The sequence below is a fragment of the Alosa alosa genome, chromosome 16 (assembly GCF_017589495.1).
Source record: "Alosa alosa isolate M-15738 ecotype Scorff River chromosome 16, AALO_Geno_1.1, whole genome shotgun sequence".
Lineage (NCBI taxonomy): Eukaryota > Metazoa > Chordata > Actinopteri > Clupeiformes > Clupeidae > Alosa > Alosa alosa.
In genome coordinates, this window is record NC_063204.1 from 9,830,449 (window position 1) to 9,842,948 (window position 12,500).

Consider the following 12,500-nt stretch of genomic DNA (forward strand, 5'->3'; position numbering starts at 1 on the left):
AACTTGCATCTGCGTCAAAAGTGCAACCTATGTTTAGCCTACATGGCTATGGTGATCATGGATGCATTCAGAGTAGCAGTCGCATTTACTGGTATTTACCGGTATCGTCTGTTTGCAATTGCAAATACAGTTTAAAAGAAAAAGACAAAGTGATTTGTTGCTGTTGTTGCTATTTTCGGGATTCTGATTGGCTAACATGGGCTTGAGCTTCTCGTTACACTGCAACCTACAGGTTTGGCATGCTCTTGACGGCATATATACATGGGTTAGTGTAAACGAAAACTTTTCTGAAAACTGACAGGTGTGCACAATGTTATTTTTGAAAACGGAGAGGGTGAAATGTCCGCTTAATAGTCCGCGAAATAGCCAGCCACATGTAAATGTAGCCTTAGGTCAAAGATGGTTGATTACGAAGATACTTCATGAGAGGCCATTTCCTGTCCCTGGAAATTTATGCAAATAGGGTGGCAGTACACGTCCTCGCACATTTATGCAGTGATCGGGCTCTCTTTTTAACATTGAGGTCTATGGCAGAATCCAAGAATTTCCCAGAATTTGTCAAAGCCTTATTTTTCTGAGCAATGGATGCACATTTTAGGACACGGTATCATGATCTCCAAACCCTCCTCCCTATTTCAGTAGAATGTCGTGATAGTATGACCCTCCAGTTGGGAGAAAATCAACATTAATGAAGTTTATTTTGTACTCCGGCTTGTCTGGCGTGGAACCGAGGCGTTCAAATGTAAGTCATACGTCAGTGACACGCCCCTGTGCAGGCAGGAACTGAACCAGAGCCCGTCTCTGACTGAACTCCACTTTGCCCTCATAGACATGAACTAGGACGACCCATCTTGCTACGCATTCATTATCTTTGCTTAGGTGCTGTTCAGTGTCAATCTAACTATTTCCAGCTGAGCTTCCAATTAGTGAAGGTGTTGACCTCCCTAGTCCTCAGAGCACCTAACCCTAACCCTAACCCTAGTTGGAGGTGGTGGAGGAGGTGGTGGAGGAGGGGTAATAGTAGCACTTGTAGTGGGAGGTGGTGGAGGAGGTGTATAGTAGCACTTGTAGTGGGAGGTGGTGGAGGAGGTGTATAGTAGCACTTGTAGTGGGAGGTGGTGGTGGAGGGGTAATAGTAGCACTTGTAGTGGGGAGGTGGTGGTGGAGGGGTAATAGTAGCACTTGTAGTGGGAGGTGGTGGAGGAGGTGTATAGTAGCACTTGTAGTGGGAGGTGGTGGTGGAGGGGTAATAGTAGCACTTGTAGTGGGAGGTGGTGCACCGGCAGTCATTTCTGCAAGTAATTCTGTGCCCTCACAACCTAGCTCCTAGCAACCTCTTTCTGTCCAGCCATGCATAGCTGACAGATCTATCACACGTCTCACACACACACACACGCGCGCGCGCTCACACACACACACACACACACACACGCGAGCGCGCTCGCGCTGACACACACACACACACACACACACACATCGGGGGTGAAAAAATTGTCCCCTCCACTCTCTGTGTGTGTGTTTGTGTGTGTGTGGATGCAAACATGACACATTCGGTGTCAAATGTGTTTGCGATGTTTTTGCAGTTGGACAAAGGTATAGAGCGAACTAGTGGATAGCTCTTTGTGTGCTCCATTAGGGGTTTCTTTTTCAGTTCTAGAGGACACCAGGTTTTCTGGAGATAAACTGAAGGGAAAATTCTAGAGGACAACAGGTTTTCTGGAGATAAACTGAAGGGAAAGTTTTACCATCGGCACCACGGATATAGTGATGGATGAATTCAGCTCACTTTATGTATGTATGAGATATAACTGTGTGAGCGTGTGTGAGGGTGTGTATATGTGTTTGATTCTGAATGATTCAGAAAATAGAGGAAGCAAAACAAATCAAAAGAGAATTGTATATGTGTGTGTGTGTGTGTGTGTGTGTGTGTGTGTGCGTGCATGCAAGCGTGCGTGCGTCAGTGTCTCTGTGTGTGTAAGGTTATATATTTTTTTACCTCGCGCTGCCTGACCTCTGGTCAGTATTATGCATGGCAGCTCGCAGCTCTAATTTAAACAGAATGTTCATAAGAATGCAAATCTGTCCTCCAATCTGAGGGCATCTTATTTGCATGCGGTAGTTGATGTGGCCAATGAGAAGGTTTGCCTCGTGCATGCCCAGAGCAGGCTGGTTGCTAGAGGTTACCGCTTTATGTTTGATCAAGCGGACCGTGATCATGAATATAAAACAGCCCGTCCGTTTTTCCTCGTTTCGCGGCCTATCTTTCTGTCTCGGTCTGTCACTCTGTGGATATCATTTCATCCCCCTCTCTCTCTCTCTCTCTCTCTCTCTCTCTCTCTCTCTCTCTCTCTCATTATCACCTGTGCCCTTCTTTCCTCTTCCTCCCTTTTTACTCACTCACTTTTGTTTTGTCTTTGCTTTTCTTTTTCTCTCAGCCACTATCACTGCCCTTCCCACGCTATCTGTCCCCCTCTCTTCCTCCCTCTCTCCCTCTATCTCCCCATCCCTCTCTCTCAGCCACTATCACTGCCCTTCCCACACTCTCTATCTCTCACTCTGTTTCTCCCTATATCTCTTTCTGTCCTCTCCTATAGCATTCTCTCTCTCTCTCCTTCTCTCTCCCTCTCTCTCTTTTCCCATCCCTCTCTCTCTGATAAGCATGTTGGGAGAGTGAGTTAGTCTGGGCTGGAGTGTGTGTTGTCTCTGCGGCTGTCCTTTCTCATAATTATTCATAAGGGGACTGAAGTGGAGTGGGCTGGCTCGCAATGTTTTCACTGAACTAAGACTCCTCTCCACAAACATGCTTTGGCACCATCTGCTTGTGTGTGTGTGTGTGTGTTTGTTTGTGTGTGTGTGTACCGTGTGTGCACCCATGTAGAAGTGTGTGTGTGTACATCTTTGTTTGCATATGCGTTATTGTTAGGAGCGTATCCACATATATTTGTATATTCCTTGTTTTCTCGTGTCTGACTCAGTGTGTCAGTTATACTTTATGTTAAATAGAGGGGGGGGGTGTATAATAAGGATGTGTGTGTGTGCGGGAATGCTTGAGTGTTCTTTTATGTATGCATAGGTTTTTGAGAGTGAGATTGTGTCTGAAGGCATATTTTGTGTTTCTGCATGTATGTGTATGTGTATCGTGCGAGCGTGCTTGTGTGTTCATGGATGTGTCTGCATTCATTTGCCAGCCGTTAAACAGAGCATTTGTCACCCTGTCAGACCCCCTCTCCAGAAACACACAAAACTCACACAACATGTTACCAAACACTATAGCTTCCTACACACACACACACACACACACCTGCTGTGTGTCTTTATTGCTGTGTCTTGAAGGGCTATCCACTTGCGTTAGTTAATTCTCCTGATAGTGGGGTATGTCCATAGGTTCTTATTAGAGAATGCTCAAGTTTTCTGTTGCACATTTATATGAAATTGTTGCTGCACTTCATCTGTGAGAGTAGACAGATGTGCCAGGTGTACTTATGAGGGAGGAGAGGGGCGCACTGGCAAGGCAACATGCATTGCCATGTTATTCATGTATTATTTATGTATAACTGAATAATAACGCAAATTAGCTAATTGTTTTATTTATGCTAATGCTAGTTAATGTGTGGGTAATTTGTCTCATGTTCAACAGAGTTTTTCACTGAGAGGAGAGAGAGAGAGAGAAGATGTCTCTGTCATTTAGAGCAATGGCGCCACAAGCCTAGTCTCTCCACAAAATCCCTGCCTATAACTTTAGCACTGATTGTGTATCTGTGCCTTCGTATGAAAAAGAAAATTGCTGGGACAGAGTTTAAAACATTGCTCCCATAACATAGGCCTACGATTCGTAACTGCAATGCCTCTATTGATTACATTCTGTATAGTAGGCCTACAAAGTCATACTTTCAGTTACATTTTTGCTCACAACCAAAAAAAAGCTTCGCCTCATATTTATCCCCGGTTGAAAGCTAAAGGCTAACATTTGTTCCTGGTGGGGAACCAGAGGCCTATGCAGAATTTGCTTGACCTTTCCTGGTAAACGATTCAAGATAAAGACACAGCTGGCGAGCTGGACCTTAAACAGACCTCTATTGATTTCAAGAGCTCTAAAAGCAAACCGCTGTTTCACTGGATGGAGAGTTACCGGCAATCCAGCTGTTGGATTAAAGTGCTTGGTCCTGGAGGCTAACGCTAGCCAGACCTGTTGGCACTGATGACTCTGGCTTTCACGCTGCCATTAAAGTGCCATTTACAGGTGTTACTGCTAACACACACACACACACACACACACACACACACACACACACACACACACACACACTCACTCACTCACTCTCTTTCTGGTTTGGGAACAGCTCTAGCTAAATGAACTTTACTGAAATTGTATAAACCCACAAATGATTTTAATTGATAATAATATATGCCTGTCTCTTCTGTGAAGTCCTGTGTCATTATTAATAGGTTAATGTGCTGAACTAAAAATGTTTCAGTTAGCCTACAGTACTTGAAGAGCATTTTTAATGATTATAGCATTGCATCGATTCAGCGATCGAAAATTACTTGGGGATGTGTGTGTAGTGTGTAGTGTGTGTGTGTGTGTGTGTGTGTGCGTGTGTGTGTGTGTAACACATATGGGTTTAATAGGACATCTGAACTTTTGTCATGAATTGTGTGTTTCAAGCGGTGATGTCATGGTTTGAAGATTCAGTTTATTCAAATGACTGATTGATTCATTCATTTAAAGTGTGTTAAAAATCTCTCTCTCTCTCTCCCTCTCCCTGTCCTTCCTCCCTCTCTTCCTTTGTCTGTCCCTCCGCAGACAGCACTGCCAACATCATCGCCCGGCGGCGGCGCTTCAACCGGCTGACGCAGGAGCTGTACACGCTGCCCATCGTGGTGTGGGACGGCGGCGAGCCGTCGCTGACCGGCACCAGCACGCTGACTCTGCGGGTGTGTCCGTGCCAGCGTGGCACGCGCGCCAAGGTGTGCCAGAGTGAGGCGTTCCTATCCTCTGCCGGTCTCAGCACGGGCGCACTCATCGCCATCCTGCTGTGTGTGCTCATCCTGCTCGGTGAGTGAGCTGGCCGTTGACCCTTGACCTTTGAACCATTCACTTGTTAGCCAGACGAACCAGACCCACATCAAGATGATTCGCGGTGCTCAATCCGAAGGGCGGTTGTCTTTCAAATTCCCTCTGCACACAATAGGATACCGCTACAACTCATGAGTCCCATGCGTTTTGCACCAGCGGAGCTAGTTGGCTAGTTGATCAAACTTTTGCCAAATTAAAAAAATCTTAACTCGTGTTGCGCTGTATAAAGCTAAAGAGCTTTCTCTACTGACAAGGTAACGTTTTACGAATCTCGCAAGATTAGATCATGATTTAAACTGGCATAGCTTACTTAACTGTTTGAATTTACATACAAGTTGGTTCCATATCGCAAACAACTCATCTGTATTATATTTCACCACGTCTGCTCACGGACCACTTGGGATAGCTTGCGGACCATCAGGGATCCCCGGGCCACACTTTGAGAAACACTGCTGTACAGCTATGCTAGGTGAACGATTCGCCTATTACAAGTTCAAGCATCAAATTGGCTTTGTAAAGGTTATATTAAGGTGAAAATCTTGCATAGTGATTCCACTCCCCTTTACTTGTGTTCTCTACAAAGTAACCACAATGAATTAATATAAATGTGGAACAGAAGCATTAACCAAACCAATCACATGGAAAGCATCATGACCCTGAAATGTACACGTCATAGAGGGGCAAACTTAAATACATTAAGTGAACTCATTAGTAATAGTGTCCTAAAACTACAAGTACAACTGCAGATTAGGAGTTAATTGGCTGTATTAAACTTAATAAACTGTATGGTCAAGTGATTCATATCCAACTCTATAGGATATGGCTATACTGTAGGCTACTTTTATATTTGGAAACAGTAAGTACATCAATAAATACATCAATTAGTGTGTGGAACATTACCATGAAAGCCTTCTCACTACTTCTCACAGAATGCCTTCTACCTTTACCTACATTCAGACCAGCAGCCATCAGACAGGACACATTTTTTGCAGTGAGTGAGGTGCACCTTTATGTTTCACAAATTTATTAAGAGGAAAACCCCTTGAGATGTAACATCCCGTTTTCGAGGGGACCTCAAGAAAAACACACATTACAAACATACAGACAAAAGACAAAAAGACAAAAGCTCTCCCTCACACCAAAACCACCCTTTGTCAGGGTTCGGACAGACGACCATAGGACCACAATTGAGTCACACCAGAAAGTTTATTAAACTTAAGGGAAAAGTGAAGTAGGGAGTGAGTGAAGGCTCCAGGGGTTACCGGGAATAACAGGGATTACAGGGGTTCCGTCCAATGTGCTGTGCCTGTCCCCCCAGTGGCAGCGATGCATCCTATGACGCCGGTGGTGGGTGGTCCGGAAATCCTGGGGGGACACAGACACAACAGGGCAGATGAAACGAGGCAGAAGTACCGTTTAAGGGAAATCCGAATTCGTAGTAGCAAGGCAGAAGGCTGGTCAGAGTTACGGGATCGAAGAGTAGTCAGGGTCGTTCGGGCAGAAAAGCAGGTCTGGTCTTCTGGGGCAGAAGAGTAGCCAAGATTCAGGCAGGTCCGGGGTTACAAAACAAGAGTCAGCCAAAAGCACGAGCAAACAGGTTCCGGGTGTAAGCTTTGCAGATGATCTGACAAAGGAGAGCTGAAAGACAGGGCTTTAAATACTGGGAGAGGTTAGTGGGTAATGCAGCGCAGCTGGCAGAGTAATTAGAGCAGAGCAGAGCAGGGACAGGTGGAGCTAGTTAGGCTGAGTAGAGAGAGTGGTGAGCAGAGTGGAAGATAATGGAAACCAATTAAGGTGGTAACCCGGTGGAGTGAGAGGGCTCATGACACCCTTCTCTTCCTCATTCTAACCAATAGATATTAGACAGTTAAGGTCATTCATATAGACAGTTAAAAAAATAAAAAATACATCAAAGAAAATATCAAGCATGAGGAAAGCAGTTGCAGCTTGTATGCAAATAATTAAGAAGAGACATCTTAAACTGGTGAAAAGAGGAGATAGATCTAAGAGACGTACTGTAGGTAAACCATTCCAATCGGAAGGGGCTTTAAATGTAAAGGCTCTCCTCTCAATTTCTTTGGATATATATGGTACAGAGAAGAAAAGATGGTCAGTGTCTCTTAGGCTGTATGATGATCGATATGGAATCAAGTGTTGTTTCAGATAGAATGGGTAGTTTGAAAAAATGCATTTGTGAACAAACTGCAACCAGTGAAACTGTCGTGTTGTTTCGTATTTGGCAGTAAGTGTTTGGCGCGCTGCTTATGCGCCCAGAGTGCCTCAGAGTTTTGTGCGCCTCACAGTTCTGCGGAGGTGCCCTGAGAGCCTCTAATTGAAAAAAGTTCAACTTCAAGCGGAAAAGCACCCAGGTATTTATGAAAACATAGTGCACCTATGGCGCGTCCTGTCTGATCGTTAGTCACCTCTGGTTGAATTACAAAGAGTACAGTAACAAAAATGACATTCTCCTGCGAAAAGAATTGTACTTTGCTAAGGAATTTGCTAGATTCATGTTTCTAATAATGCTAGCAAGGCTTATATAATGCTGAACAAAATAGAAAATGTGTCATTGACCTCCCATTATTTAACTTGCCATTTTGGGTCACACATGAAGCAGAGTTTTGTTAGGAAGAGGAACGGTCATTCTGCTGTCCTAAACAATAGCTAAATCGTCTATCTGAACTTGAAAGGCATGTTGTATAAAACTGTCAACTCAGTGAAAGCATGAAAAAGGAATCTGGACATCTGAACAGTCCAATCGATCTCTGATCCTTCAGTATGAGTGAATAAGTGTATTTACTCATGCATCGACTACCAAAATCATCAGAGGCGCTACAGCACTAGTGGAAAGAGTAAGGCTGAGCTACCTTGAGAGGAAAGGTCAGAAAAGATTGGGATTTTAAACACACAAAGAGCACTGACCTCATCTAACCCACACAATTCAGGGGGCACATGAGCATGAAATGGTGTGTGTGTGTGTGTGTGTGTGTGTGTGTGTGTGTGTGTGTATAACAGCGATATGAAAGGGCAAATTCTAACAGGGGCCAATGGCTAACACAAACCAAAATCCCCCTGAGCAAATGACACAATAGTATAGTGTGTGTGTGTGTGTGTTTGTGTGTGCATTTCTGATTAGCCAAGCACAGTATGTCTGTGATTATGCACACTGATGCATGAAGGTGATGCATATTCATATCAGATATTAGCCAGAGCCACAGAGACAAGCGACGTCGACAGAGAGAGGGGAGGATGGGGTGGGTAAGGGAGAGAGGGAGGGTGGGGTGGGGTGGTTAAGGGGAGAGGGGGGAGGGTGGGGTGGGTAAGGGGGAGAGAGAGGGGAGGGTGGGGTGGGTAAGGGAGAGAGGGGGGAGAGGGGAGGGTGGGGTGGGTAAGGGGAGAGGGCAGGGTGGGGTGGGTAGGGGAGAGAAGGGGAGTGGGGTGGGTAAAAAAGGGAGAGAGGGGGGGGTGGGGTGGGTAGGGGAGAGAAGGGAGTGGGGTGGGTAAGGGGAGAGAGGGAGGGTGGGGTGGGTAGGGGGAGAGGGGGGCCCGGGGTGGGTGGGTAAGGAGAGAGGGGGAGGGTGGGGTGGGTAGGGGAGAGAAAGGGAGTGGGGTGGGTAAGGGGAGGGGAGGGTGGGGAGGGGGTGGGGTGGGTAGGGAGGGGAGGGGGGGGTGGGGTGGGTAAGAGAGAGGGGGGGGGTGGGGTGGGTAAAGGGAGGGTGGGGGAGGGTGGGGTGGGTAAGGGAAAGCGAGAGAGTGAGCAGAGGAAGAGAGGAAGAGAGAAAGAGAGAGGGAGGTTATGGACAGACCGAAAGTGAGCCACAGTAAGACAAAAAATACGGCATAGAAGGCAGAATCTCAGCACACCTATCACAAATCCGTAATAGAATGCCAAATCAGTGAAAAAATGAGGACCTTTGCATAAAGTCATTACCCATGATCCTCTGCAGTCATTACCCATGATCCTCTGTGACCTTCAGTCTGTCCCATACCTGCCAGCTCAGCCCACATATGTGATGGGGCTCACAGCAGGGGAACATTCCTATATCCCCCATATCCTTATCTCATTCCCACATTCTATCTCTTTCTCATGCCTGTACTCTTCCTTCGCCCTCCCCCCTCCCTTTCTCTCTCCTTCTACCTCTGTGTTTCTTTCTCTCTATTACTGTCTCATTTCTTTCTCTCTCTCCCTCTGACTCACTCAGACTGCACCTGGCTTTCACTTTCTCATCTACTCTCTTCGATTCCCCTCCTCTTACCTCTCCCTCTCTCCTTCTCCCTCTCCCCCTCCTCTTACCTCTCCCTCTCTCCTTCTCCCTCTCCCCCCTCCTCTTACCTCTCCCTCTCTCTCACTCCTCCGCAGCAGTGTTCCTTCATTCTCCTTTTCCCCTAGTTACTGTATCCTCCTCCCCTGTTTGAGAAACTTAACAGGTGGAGGGAGTGAAGGAGTGAGAAGGGGAATGAGGTGAGAGGAAGAAAGAGCTGACGAGAGATAGAGAGATAGAGAGAAAATAGAGGGAGGATAAGAGTGTGGGGGGACAGGAAAAGTGAAAGTGTGAGAAAATGTAACAAAAAGTAATGAGAAAAAGGGAGTGAGCAAAGAACCAAGTAACAAAATGCATGGGAAAAAATGTGAGAGTGATAGAGAGGGAATGCGAGAGAAAATGTAAATGAGCAATCTCAAGCAAAACAAAAAAGGAGAGAAACATTGAGAAAGACAGAGCAGAGGATGAGGAGAGAGGGGGGGGGGGTGAGAGGTGCCTCCGCTCCCACGTGATATAACCTGCTCACCTTGAGAGTGCGGCTCCCCTTCCAGCTTTGTTAGCTGGGAAGCTAAATATAGGAGAAGAGGCTGAGTCCACAGAGAGCCGCAGCCCAGCACAGCCCAGCCTACCCCAGCTGCACAGCGCTAAGCTCACCCAGCCAGTACAGTCACCACTACAACAGACACTGCACTCTAAACGTGTATCACAACATGGCAGAAAACGGCACAGTATAGGACCACTGTGGTATTCACCGAACCAGTTCAGTCACCATTACCACACGGACAGTGCACTCTAAACGTGTATCACAACATGGCAGAAAACGGCACAGTATAGGACCACTGTGGTATTCACCGAACCAGTTCAGTCACCATTACCACACGGACAGTGCACTCTAAACGTGTATCACAACGTTTTCTGTAAAGCAGCACTGTGTGATTTGTGTAGCCAGCAAAGCCTCCATTTGATCACAGCGTCCTCTGAAAGGCTTTCACAAGATGGTAGAAAACCACATGGCACAGGGCAGAACCATTTCACAGTGCACAGCAGCACAGCTTGGTTGGCCTTAGCCTGTACAGCTCATTTACAGCACAGCGTTCCCTGAGAGTCCGTTAGGGCGGAGAACAGCACAGCGCAAAGCACCGCAGCAAAGCTGCATTTGCCTGGGTGGTAACGGCCCTTTATAAGATAGCATGCTCTTGACATCCATCAGAGTAAAACTACAACTCCGCTGCACTATTTCCCTTAACCTACTCTGACCTTTCCCACAACACGCCAAGGGGCTGGGGCACAGCACCACAAAGCACAGCACTGTCCAGCACGGCACAGCACCGCAAAGCACAGGATCGCAAAGCACAGCATAGCCCAACACAGCACCGCAAAGCACAGCATAGCACAGCACAGGACAGCACTGCAAAGCACAGCATGGCCCACAGCAAAGCACAGCATGGTACAAAAAAAACAGAGAACCGGTTCCGTTCTGGTTCGTGCTCCAGATGGTGGAATTGCAGGTTGGTTCATAAGATGGCACCAAGGTTCAAAGAATTCTGAAGGGAACTAGCTCAAGACCCAGTTCTGTGTTGGTCAAAAAACGCCCTCTGTGGACTAATGACTGGCCCGCGTAATCAGCCTTTGAAATGGCGGAGGAGAATGTCTCATCAAGCGCAGTCATGTGTGTTGATGCATCATCTGCAAGCGCAAATGTCGATGGGTTTCAAAGTTCAGCCGCCCGCTGCGTACTTTTACTGTCACCCCCCCCAGCTTTCTCAGTGTTTGCATACCAGATAACGGATGAGAACGACTCAGTGCGTCTCTGTAGTTATCTAATGACATTTAAAGCTTTATTTAAAAAGAGCTTACAGGCAAAATGAAAAAACGGTTCGCTTAACACCTCGAAAAAAAAACAAAGCAGACCCGCAACAGCTCTCCACTGTCATCACCACCCCACCCCGTCCGATCGCTTCCTCACCACCCCACCCGCGGCAGAGTCCGCCCTCCTGCACCGCCTTCTTGGATGGATGTTTAAATCTGCGGCGAGCGATCTATGATGAGTGCTCTCGCGCCGCAGTCTCCTGGACGGCTAAGGTAGCGGCGGGGGCATTAGCGGCCGTGCTAATGACGGCTAATGCGGATTATTGATTAGTGTCCCTCCCGCTCTTTGTCTCTCTCCTCTCTGCGGGGTCTCTGGCGCCTAATGGGAGATCATAGCCGCTCCCGTCGCTGAAAAACACACTCGGTCCTGCTGCGTGCACTTTTACACACCATCTGCGCAATGTGTTGTATTAATGTGGAATTAGCATATCATGCACCTCCTGTGGTGATCGTTAGCGCTGTGCCATGGTGGCATGTAGTGTGAAAAATAACTCTGCCATTAACTTCCGCTGTCTTTCACACGCGCACACATACAAATAGCCCCGCCATTAATGTAAGCTGTAAGCTGTCTGTTCTCTGTCTCTCTCTCGCTTTCTCTCTCACTCACTCACACACACACAAATATACACTTCTCTCTCTCTTGCGTACTCACACACACACAATCCATCACACACACACACACACACACACACACATACACACACACACTCCATCACACACACAGTCCCTCCATCTTATACACTGATGCCACTGGCATGTATCTGCCTCATGTTAGCACGTTTGCGTCAGTGTCCAAAGCCATAGGGTGAGTCAGCCCTCATAACACACTAATGCGGTCAGGGTGGTGCCGTCAGCTCCTCGCATTTCCAAGCAGCATCGCCGGGGCCTTAAATGGGTTTGCTTTCTATGTTTTCCCTTGGTGATCATGTTCCTTAAATAGCCCCGCGTCTGACTCAACACTAAACTCACAAGCACCAAGTCAGCACTCAAATCCATAGAAACCAACACACCCCTGGTCCAACAACATCAAAGTAATGCGATGCATCTACCGTCATAATTAGAGCACTCTCTGTGTTCTTATTTGGGCTGCTGAGGCGGCTCCTCTCACAGGCCATCAGGACTAGGGCTCAGTAATCTCAGCATCAGCATCAGCAGCATCTAGTGAATATCATTACTCTTGTTTTAATAGAGCAGGAGAGGTGAAGACCCCATTATACTCTCTGTCATTTCTTCCCCTGATAATGACCTGTAGGTGAATGTCTCACATAAATGTCTTTGTTGTATTCAATAAA

The 12,500-nt window shown here is 46.9% G+C and overlaps 1 protein-coding gene across 1 annotated transcript in view; it reads left to right on the top strand.

Moving 5' to 3' along the window:
* LOC125309709 (cadherin-18-like) overlaps positions 1-12,500 on the top strand; it is a 95,127-nt gene that overhangs the window by 81,353 nt on the left and 1,274 nt on the right. The window contains 1 exon segment of the mRNA XM_048266784.1: positions 4,805-5,056. Coding sequence (XP_048122741.1) covers positions 4,805-5,056 — 252 coding nt within the window.